Below are 11,311 nucleotides of genomic sequence, written 5' to 3'. Positions count from 1 at the left end.
TCTCTGAATGTGGATACAACATAGGATTTCCTGTGACTTCAGGATGCCCAAAGTTCAGAGGTCATCAGTGAAAGGTCAGTCAGTAGAGGTCATCAGTACCAGTACCTGAGTGAGCCAGTGGCTCTGGGAGGGGAGGAGAGGACTGATATGGTCTGGGGCCGCTGCTCTACAAAGCTCTGAGTCCGACTGTGAGTGGGAGAGACCTGGAGAGAGACAAACACAACGAGAGCTATCAGAACACAAAGATAGACAGAGAACTTTCATTTAGATACGGACACAAAAAAAACAACTGGTATGCTTGAGAGGCTGTATTGTTGTGTGTGTGTTTGATGTGTGTAGGGGTACGAGTTAGGTAGTTGAGATAACTGAGGTAATATGTACAATCCCAGTGAAAAGTTTGGACACACCTAATTATTCAAGGTTTTTTCTTAATTGGTACTATTTTCTACATTGTAGCTTCATGAGGTCGTCACCTGGAATGCATTTCAATTAACAGGTGTGCCATGTTAACAGTTAATTTCTGGCAAAGTGGTGCGTGCATATCTATTCACCCCCTTTGCTATGAAGCCCCTAAATAAGATCTGGTGTGACCAATTGCCTTCAGAAGTCACATAATTAGTTAAATACAGTCCATCTGTGTGCAATCTAAGTGTCACATGATCTCAATATATATACACCTGTCCTGAAAGGCCCCAGAGTCTGCAACACCACTAAGCAAAGGGGCACCACCAAGCAAAAGGCACCAAGAAGACCAAGGAGCTCTCCAAACAGGTCAGGGACAAAGTTGTGGAGAAGTACAGATCAGGGTTGGGTTATAAAATCACATCAGAAACTTTGAACATCCCACGGAGCATTAAATCCATTATTAAAAAATGTAAAGAATATGGCACCACAACAAACCTGCCAGAAGAGGGCCGCCCACCAAAACTCACAGACCAGGCAAGGAGGGCATTAACCAGAAAGGCAACAAAGAGACCAAAGATAACCCTGAAGGAGCTGCAAAGCTCCACAGCGGAGACTGGAGTATCTGTCTATATGACCACTTTAAGCCGTACACTCCACAGAGCTGGGCTTTATCAAAGAGAGACCAGAAAAAAGGCATTGCTTAAAAATAAATAAATAAATAACACGTTTGGTGTTCGCCAAAAGGCATGTGGGAGATTCCCCAAACATATGGAAGAAGGTACTCTGGTCAGATGAGACTAAAATTGAGTTTTTTGGCAATCAAGGAAAACACTACGTCTGGCACAAACCCAACACCTCTCATCACTCCGAGAACACCATCCCCACAGTGAAGCATGGTGGTGGCAGCATCATGTTGTGGGGATGTTTTTCATCAGCAAGGACTGTGGAAATGGTTAGAATTGAAGGAATGATGGATGGCGCTAAATGCAGGGAAATTCTTGAGGGGAAACCTGTTTCAGTCTTTCAGAGATCTGAGACTGGGACGGAGGTTCACCTTCCAGCAGGGCAATGACTCTAAGCATACTGCTAAAGCAACACTTGAGTGGTTTAAGGAGAAACATTTAAACGTCTTGGAATGGCCTAGTCAAAGCCCCCACCTCAATCCAATTGAGAATCTGTGGTATGACTTAAAGATTGCTGTACAACAGCAGAACCCATCCAACTTGAAGGAGCTGGAGCAGTTTTTCCTTGAAGAATGGGCAAAAGTCCCAGTGGCTAGATGTGCCAAGCTTATAGAGACATACCCCAAGAGACTTGCAGCTGTAATTTCTGCAAAAAGTGTCTCTACAAAGTATTGACTTTGGGGGTGATGAATAGTTATACACGCTCAAGTTTTCAGTTTTTTAGTATTATTTCCTGTTTGTTTCACAATAAAAAATATTTAGCATCTTTAAAGTGGTAGGCATATTGTGTAAATCAAATGATACAGACTCCCCCAAAACCCATTTTAATTCCAGGTTGTAAGGCAACCAAATAGGAAAAATGCCAAGGGGGTGAATACTTTCACAAGACACTGTAGATCATTAGTTTTTCAACAGGACAATGACCCAACAAACCTCCAGGCTGGGTAAGGGCTATTTGACCAAGAAGGAGAGGGATGGTGCTGCATCAGATGACCTGGTCTCCACAATCACCTGACCTCAACCCAATTGAGATGGTTGGGGATGAGTTGGACCGCAGAGTGAAGGAATTTGGGAACTCCTTCAAGACTGTTGGAAAATAACTCCAGGTGAAGCTGGTTGAGAAAATGCCAAGTGTGCAAAGCTGTTATCAAGGCAAAGGGTGGCTACTTTGAAGAATCTAATAAAAAACAAAAAAATATATTTGGATTTAACACTTGTTGGGTTATTACATGATTCACTATTATTCTACAATGTAGGTTATTACATGATTCACTATTATTCTACAATGTAGGTTATTACATGATTCACGATTATTCTACAATGTAGGTTATTACATGATTCACTATTATTCTACAATGTAGGTTATTACATGATTCACTATTATTCTACAATGTAGGTTATTACAGGATTCACTATTATTCTACAATGTAGGTTATTACATGATTCACTATTATTCTACAATGTAGGTTATTACATGATTCACTATTATTCTACAATGTAGGTTATTACATGATTCACTATTATTCTACAATGTAGGTTATTACATGATTCACTATTATTCTACAATGTAGGTTATTACATGATTCACTATTATTCTACAATGTAGGTTATTACATGATTCACTATTATTCTACAATGTACGTTATTACATGATTCACGATTATTCTACAATGTAGGTTATTACATGATTCACTATTATTCTACAATGTAGGTTATTACATGATTCACTATTATTCTACAATGTAGGTTATTACATGATTCACGATTATTCTACAATGTAGGTTATTACATGATTCACGATTATTCTACAATGTAGGTTATTACATGACTCACGATTATTCTACAATTACATGACTAGGATTATTCTACAATGTTATTACATTCACTATTATTCTACAATGTAGGTTATTACATGATTCACTATTATTCTACAATGTAGATTATTACATGATTCACGATTATTCTACAATGTTATTACATGGTTATTACATGATTCACGATTATTCTACAATGTAGGTTATTACATGATTCACGATTATTCTACAATGTAGGTTATTACATGATTCACGATTATTCTACAATGTAGGTTATTACATGATTCACTATTATTCTACAATGTAGGTTATTACATGATTCACTATTATTCTACAATGTAGGTTATTACACAATGATTCACTATTATTCTACAATGTAGGTTATTACATGATTCACTATTATTCTACAATGTAGGTTATTACATGATTCACTATTATTCTACAATGTAGGTTATTCATGATTACTATTATTCTACAATGTAGGTTATTACATGATTCACTATTATTCTACAATGTAGGTTATTACATGATTCACTATTATTCTACAATGTAGGTTATTACATGATTCACTATTATTCTAGGTTATTACATGATTCACTATTATTCTACAATGTAGGTTATTACATGATTCACTATTATTCTACAATGTAGGTTATTACATGATTCACGATTATTCTACAATGTAGGTTATTACATGATGATTCTCAATGTAGGTTATTACGATTATTCTACAATGTAGGTTATTACATGATTCACGATTATTCTACAATGTAGGTTATTACATGATTCACTATTATTCTACAATGTAGGTTATTACATGATTCACTATTATTCTACAATGTAGGTTATTACATGATTCACTATTATTCTACAATGTAGGTTATTACATGATTCACTATATTCTACAATGTAGGTTATTACATGATTCACTATTATTCTACAATGTAGTTATTACATGATTTATGTTTACAATGTGTTATTACATGATTCACTATTATTCTACAATGTAGGTTATTACATGATTCACTATTATTCTACAATGTAGGTTATTACATGATTCACTATTATTCTACAATGTAGGTTATTACATGATTCACTATTATTCTACAATGTAGGTTATTACATGATTCAATGTAGGTTATTACATGATTCACTATTATTCTACAATGTAGGTTATTACATGATTCACTATTATTCTACAATGTAGGTTATTACATGATTCACTATTATTCTACAATGTAGGTTATTACATGATTCACTATTATTCTACAATGTAGGTTATTACATGATTCACTATTATTCTACAATGTAGGTTATTACATGATTCACTATTATTCTACAATGTAGGTTATTACATGATTCACTATTATTCTACAATGTAGGTTATTACATGATTCACTATTATTCTACAATGTAGGTTATTACATGATTCACTATTATTCTACAATGTAGGTTATTACATGATTCACTATTATTCTACAATGTAGGTTATTACATGATTCACTATTATTACAATGTAGGTTATTACATGATTCACTATTATTCTACAATGTAGGTTATTACATGATTCACTATTATTCTACAATGTAGGTTATTACATGATTCACTATTATTCTACAATGTAGGTTATTACATGATTCACTATTATTCTACAATGTAGGTTATTACATGATTGATTATTCTCAATGTAGGTTATTACATGATTATTATTCTACAATGTAGGTTATTACATGATTCACGATTATTCTACAATGTAGGTTATTACATGATTCACAATTATTCTACAATGTAGGTTATTACATGATTCACGATTATTCTACAATGTAGGTTATTACATGATTCACTATTATTCTACAATGTAGGTTATTACATGATTCACTATTATTCTACAATGTAGGTTATTACATGATTCACTATGATTCTACAATGTAGGTTATTACATGATTCACTATGATTCTACAATGTAGGTTATTACATGATTCACTATGATTCTACAATGTAGGTTATTACATGATTCACTATGATTCTACAATGTAGGTTATTACATGATTCACTATGTTCTACAATGTAGGTTATTACATGATTCACTATTATTCTACAATGTAGGTTATTACATGATTCACTATTATTCTACAATGTAGGTTATTACATGATTCACTATTATTCTACAATGTAGGTTATTACATGATTCACTATTATTCTACAATGTAGGTTATTACATGATTCACTATTATTCTACAATGTAGGTTATTACATGATTCACTATTATTCTACAATGTAGGTTATTACATGATTCACTATTATTCTACAATGTAGGTTATTACATGATTCACTATTATTCTACAATGTAGGTTATTACATGATTCACTATTATTCTACAATGTAGGTTATTACATGATTCACTATTATTCTACAATGTAGGTTATTACATGATTCACTATTATTCTACAATGTAGGTTATTACATGATTCACTATTATTCTACAATGTAGGTTATTACATGATTCACTATTATTCTACAATGTAGGTTATTACATGATTCACTATTATTCTACAATGTAGGTTATTACATGATTCACTATTATTCTACAATGTAGGTTATTACATGATTCACTATTATTCTACAATGTAGGTTATTACATGATTCACTATTATTCTACAATGTAGGTTATTACATGATTCACTATTATTCTACAATGTAGGTTATTACATGATTCACTATTATTCTACAATGTAGGTTATTACATGATTCACTATTATTCTACAATGTAGGTTATTACATGATTCCATGTGTTATTTCATAGTTTGATGTCTTCACGATTATTCTACAATGTAGGTTATTACATGATTCCATGTGTTATTTCATAGTTTGATGTCTTCACGATTATTCTACAATGTAGGTTATTACATGATTCCATGTGTTATTTCATAGTTTGATGTCTTCACGATTATTCTACAATGTAGGTTATTACATGATTCCACGTGTTATTTCATAGTTTGATGTCTTCACGATTATTCTACAATGTAGGTTATTACATGATTCCACGTGTTATTTCATAGTTTGATGTCTTCAGCATTATTCTACAATGTAGGTTATTACATGATTCCACGTGTTATTTCATAGTTTGATGTCTTCACGATTATTCTACAATGTAGGTTATTACATGATTCCACGTGTTATTTCATAGTTTGATGTCTTCACGATTATTCTACAATGTAGGTTATTACATGATTCCATGTGTTATTTCATAGTTTGATGTCTTCACGATTATTCTACAATGTAGGTTATTACATGATTCCATGTGTTATTTCATAGTTTGATGTCTTCACGATTATTCTACAATGTAGGTTATTACATGATTCCATGTGTTATTTCAGAGTTTGATGTCTTCACGATTATTCTACAATGTAGGTTACTACATGATTCCATGTGTTATTTCATAGTTTGATGTCTTCACGATTATTCTACAATGTAGAAAATTGTCAAAATAAAGAAAAATGTAGGTCGGCGTAAAGTGACTAGGCAATCAGGATAGACAATAAACAGAGTAGCATCAGCGTATGTGATGAGTATTAAAGTGTGAGTGTGTGTCGCATCAATATGCATGCACATGTGTGTGTGTGAGTGTGTGAGTAGAGTCCAGTGTGTGTGTGGGTAGAGTCCAGTGTGTGTGTGGGTAGAGACCAGTGTGTGTGTGGGTAGAGACCAGTGAGTGTGTGGGTAGAGACCAGTGAGTGTGTGGGTAGAGACCAGTGAGTGTGTGGGTAGAGACCAGTGAGTGTGTGGGTAGAGACCAGTGAGTGTGTGGGTAGAGACCAGTGAGTGTGTGGGTAGAGACCAGTGAGTGTGTGGGTAGAGTCCAGTGAGTGTGTGTAGGTCCAGAGTGTGTGGGTAGAGACCAGTGAGTGTGTGGGTAGAGACCAGTGAGTGTGTGGGTAGAGACCAGTGAGTGTGTGGGTAGAGTCCAGTGAGTGTGTGGGTAGAGTCCAGTGAGTGTGTGGGTAGAGTCCAGTGAGTGTGTGGGTAGAGACCAGTGAGTGTGTGGGTAGAGACCAGTGATTGTGTGGGTAGAGACCAGTGAGTGTGTGGGTAGAGACCAGTGAGTGTGTGGGTAGAGACCAGTGAGTGTGTGGGTAGAGTCCAGTGAGTGTGTGGGTAGAGACCAGTGAGTGTGTGGGTAGAGACCAGTGAGTGTGTGGGTAGAGACCAGTGAGTGTGTGGGTAGAGACCAGTGAGTGTGTGGGTAGAGTCCAGTGAGTGTGTGGGTAGAGACCAGTGAGTGTGTGGGTAGAGTCCAGTGAGTGTGTGGGTAGAGACCAGTGAGTGTGTGGGTAGAGACCAGTGAGTGTGTGGGTAGAGACCAGTGAGTGTGTGGGTAGAGACCAGTGAGTGTGTGGGTAGAGTCCAGTGAGTGTGTGGGTAGAGACCAGTGAGTGTGCATAGAACCAGTTCAGGATAGTCAGTGGGGGTCAATGTAAATATTCCAGGTGGCCATTTGATTAACTGTCCAGCAGTCTTTTGGCTTTGGGGTAGAAGATGTTAAGGAGCCTTCTGGACCTAGACTTGGTGCTCCGGGACCGCCTAACAGTCTAAGACTTGGGTGACTTGGAAGTTTTTTTAGGACCTTCCTCTGACACCACCTGGTATAGAGGTCCTGGATAGCAGGGAACTTGGCCCCAGTGAAGTGCTGGGCCATCTGCACCACCCTCTGTACCGCCTTTTGGTCAGATACCAAGCAGTTGCCATACCAAGTGGTGACGCAGCCTGTCAAGATGCTCTCGATGGTGCAGCTGTAGATCTTTTTGAGGATCTGAGGGCCCATGCCAACTCTTTTTAGTCTCCTGATGTGGAAGAGGCATTATCTTCATGACTGTTGGTGAGTTTGGACCATAATAGATGGCCCACACAGGGCTACCGCGTGGTGCAGCGGTCTAAGGCACTGCAACTTAGTGCAAGAGGCGTCACTACAGTCCCTGGTTTGAATCCAGGCTGAATCACATCCGGCCGTGATTGGGAGTCCCATAGAGCGTCACACAATTGGCCCAGCATCGCCCGGGTTTGGCCTGGGTAGGCCGTCATTGTAAATAAGAATTGGTTCTTAACTGACTAAAGGTTACATTATTTATTAAAATAAAAATATATCCTAAGTGAAGTAGTCAACGAGGAAGCTCTCAGCCCGCTCCACTATAGCCCTGTCGATGTTAATGGGGGCATGCTCAGCCCTCCGTTTCCTGTAGTCAACGATCAGCTCCTTTGTCTTGCTCAAAGGGAGTTGAGGGAGAGGTTGATGTCCTAGCACCACACTGCCAGGTCTCTGACCTCCTCCCAAAAGTCTCATCGTCTGTGATCAGTCCTACCACCGTTGTGTCGTCTGCAAACTTAATGATGGTGCTGGGAGTCGTCTGTGGCCATCCAGTCGTGGGTGAACAGAAAGTATAGGAGGGGACTCCGCACGCACCCCTGGGGAGCCCGTGTTGAGGGTCAGCATGGTGGATGTGTTGTTGCCTACCCTTACCACCAGGGGGCGGCCCGTCAGGATGTCCAGGACCCAGTTGCAGAGGGAGGTGTTTAGTCCCAGGGTCCTTAGCTTAATGATAAGGTTGGAGGGCACTATGGTGTTGGACGTTGAGTAGTCAATGAATAGCATTCTCACATAGGTGCTAATTTTGACCAGGTGGGAAAGGGCAGTGTGGAGGGCAATAGAGATTGCGCCATCTGTGGATCTGTTGGTGGCGTTTATACTCACAGCGGTGCCAGTGAAGGTGACAGGAGGTGACTGCCAGGAGATGCTGAAATTGGAGCTGCTGCTGGGGGTGAAGGAGGTGGAGGCAGCAGAGCCTGACCCAGTGGAGGGGATGGTAACTGGAGATGTAGCCTGGAAAGGGACAGCAACAAGTCATGAGGCAGTCACACCTTTAAAGACCAGTGTATAGCCACGCACGCACGCACGCACGCACACACACACACAATAAATAAATCAATTAACCAATAAGTCAGTCAATCAATGAATTAACAAACAAATCAAATCAACCAAACAATAAGAGTTAATCAAGCACTTAATCAATGAAAATGTATCTGTACAGTCTCTTTAGCAAATACTTGAATCATTTTGACACTTCCTGCTTAAAACCCAAATATGGAAGCATTTTGACACTTCCTGCTTAAAACCCAAATATGGAAGCACTTTGACACTTCCTGCTTAAAACCCAAATATGGAAGCACTTTGACACTTCCTGCTTAAAACCCAAATACTGGAAGCACTTTGACACTTCCTGCTTAAAACCCAAATATGGAAGCACTTTGACACTTCCTGCTTAAAACCCAAATATGGAAGCACTTTGACACTTCCTGCTTAAAACCCAAATATGGAAGCATTTTGACACTTCCTGCTTAAAACCCAAATACTGGAAGCACTTTGCAACTTCCTGCTTAAAACCCAAATATGGAAGCATTTTGCAACTTCCTGCTTAAAACCCAAATATGGAAGCACTTTGACACTTCCTGCTTAAAACCCAAATACTGGAAGCACTTTGCAACTTCCTGCTTAAAACCCAAATATGGAAGCATTTTACAACTTCCTGCTTAAAACCCAAATATGGAAGCATTTTGCAACTTCCTGCTTAAAACCCAAATATGGAAACACTTTGCTACTTAAGCTATCAGTAGACGTGGCCAGTAGATGTGGCCAGTAGATTAGTGGGTATCTCTCTGACCTGGTAGGCATGGTCAGTGTGGATGAGGTAGAGGGCGCTGGGGGCAGAGCGACTGAGGGGCGTGGTGTTTGAGTGGGCGTGGCTGTGGTTCTCCTTGTTCCCACTGGACCCGTTGCTGCCCTCTGCGGGGGGTCGTCTGTGGCGGTCATTGGAGGGAGGGACGGGGGACAGCACCGAGGGGGAGACAGGGGACAGGCTGCTCAGACCGTCAGCCACTGAGTCTGTGTTGAGTTTGATCTCTGAGTAGTAGAAATCCTCCTCTCCGTCACTGCAGTCAGAGTCACAGTTACGCCTGGAAGAGAGAGAGGGGTTACAAAAAGGGTTTAATATCAGCGTGGAGTTGTATTGGATGAGCCCTTCTCTTGTCATTACAGAGAAATTCGGATTGGACCAGATCGCTGATCTATGTGATACCATTGTTCTGTTCCGTCCTCATTCATCCCTGGCCTGTCAAAGATGAGCCAATATGAGGAAATGTTACCGTGGTGATAATCCCACCGGATTTAATCTGCTGCTGTTCTTTGACAATCTCAGTGAAAGGCCATCAAGAGGAGAGGCCTCTGTTATCTCTCGCTGGGGGGGGTCAAAAGTTGGATGGATGTGTGTGTGTGTATGTGTGTGTGTGTTACCCCAGGTGAACAGTCCGGATGTGTCTCTGTATCCCTGCAGCCGAGCTCAGAACCTTCCCACAGTTCTTCCACAGGCACTTGAACATCACCTTCATGGAGTTCTGGATATTACACACAGGAGAGAAAGAACAACGTTGGACACCAGCCTAGTCATCCTTTTCTCACATCAAATATGCCACGGGCACACACCTCAGCTCTGTACCATTTCTCACACAACCTGTCCTCTGTAATTACAGCATGGCCCTCGGGGGCCAATTGCTTCCCGAGCAGCAACTTTCAGATAGTAAAAATAATAATAAATAACATTTAGCAGACGCTTTTATCCAGATAGACTTAGACAGTCATTTGTGCATACATTTTACATATGGGTGGTCCTGGGAATCGAACCCACTACAAAGGAACACATGACCAGATGGGGTGAAAGCCTTCTGAGGACAGACGTGTCTTAAATCTCTGATCACTCGTCAGAGGTTGTTCCGTTTCAAGTTTTGTCACGTGCACAGTGAAGTACAGTGAAATGGCTTTCTTGAAAGTGCCTCCCCAACAATGTAGTAATCAATATAAGTAGTACTTTTAAAAAGTGAAGTACAACAAAAACACAAGAACATCTTTATGATGGGGGTCATGTGGTCCTTTATGATGGGGTCATGTGGTCCCTCGTCAGTCCTTTATGATGGGGGTCATGTGGTCCTTTATGATGGGGTCATGTGGTCCCTCGTCAGTCCTTTATGATGGGGGTCATGTGGTCCCTCGTCAGTCCTTTATGATGGGGGTCATGTGGTCCCTCGTCAGTCCTTTATGATGGGGGTCATGTGGTCCCTCGTCAGTCCTTTATGATGGGGGTCATGTGGTCCCTCGTCAGTCCTTTATGATGGGGGTCATGTGGTCCCTCGTCAGTCCTCTCTGATGGGGGTCATGTGGTCCTTTATGATGGGGTCATGTGGTCCCTCGTCAGTCCTTTATGATGGGGGTCATGTGGTCCTTTATGATGGGGTCATGTGGTCCCTCGTCAGTCCTTTATGATGGGGGTCATGTGGTCCTTTATGATGGGGTCATGTGGTCCCTCG

The 11,311-nt window shown here is 39.8% G+C and overlaps 1 protein-coding gene across 1 annotated transcript in view; it reads right to left on the bottom strand.

The window, feature by feature from the left end:
* Positions 1-11,311, bottom strand: part of LOC124043182 (zinc finger protein 704-like) — a 101,395-nt gene that overhangs the window by 6,467 nt on the left and 83,617 nt on the right. The window contains exons 5-8 of the mRNA XM_046361463.1: positions 10,245-10,345; positions 9,616-9,907; positions 8,649-8,777; positions 106-203 (exon numbers count right to left, since the gene is read on the bottom strand). Of these exons, the coding sequence (XP_046217419.1) occupies positions 106-203; positions 8,649-8,777; positions 9,616-9,907; positions 10,245-10,345 (620 nt within the window). The remainder of the gene's footprint in view (positions 1-105; positions 204-8,648; positions 8,778-9,615; positions 9,908-10,244; positions 10,346-11,311) is intronic.

This window comes from Oncorhynchus gorbuscha, linkage group LG09 (assembly GCF_021184085.1).
Source record: "Oncorhynchus gorbuscha isolate QuinsamMale2020 ecotype Even-year linkage group LG09, OgorEven_v1.0, whole genome shotgun sequence".
NCBI classification, from domain to species: Eukaryota; Metazoa; Chordata; class Actinopteri; order Salmoniformes; family Salmonidae; genus Oncorhynchus; species Oncorhynchus gorbuscha.
The sequence above is the reverse complement of the archived record's forward strand: the minus strand, read 5'-3'. Positions and strand labels throughout refer to the sequence as shown.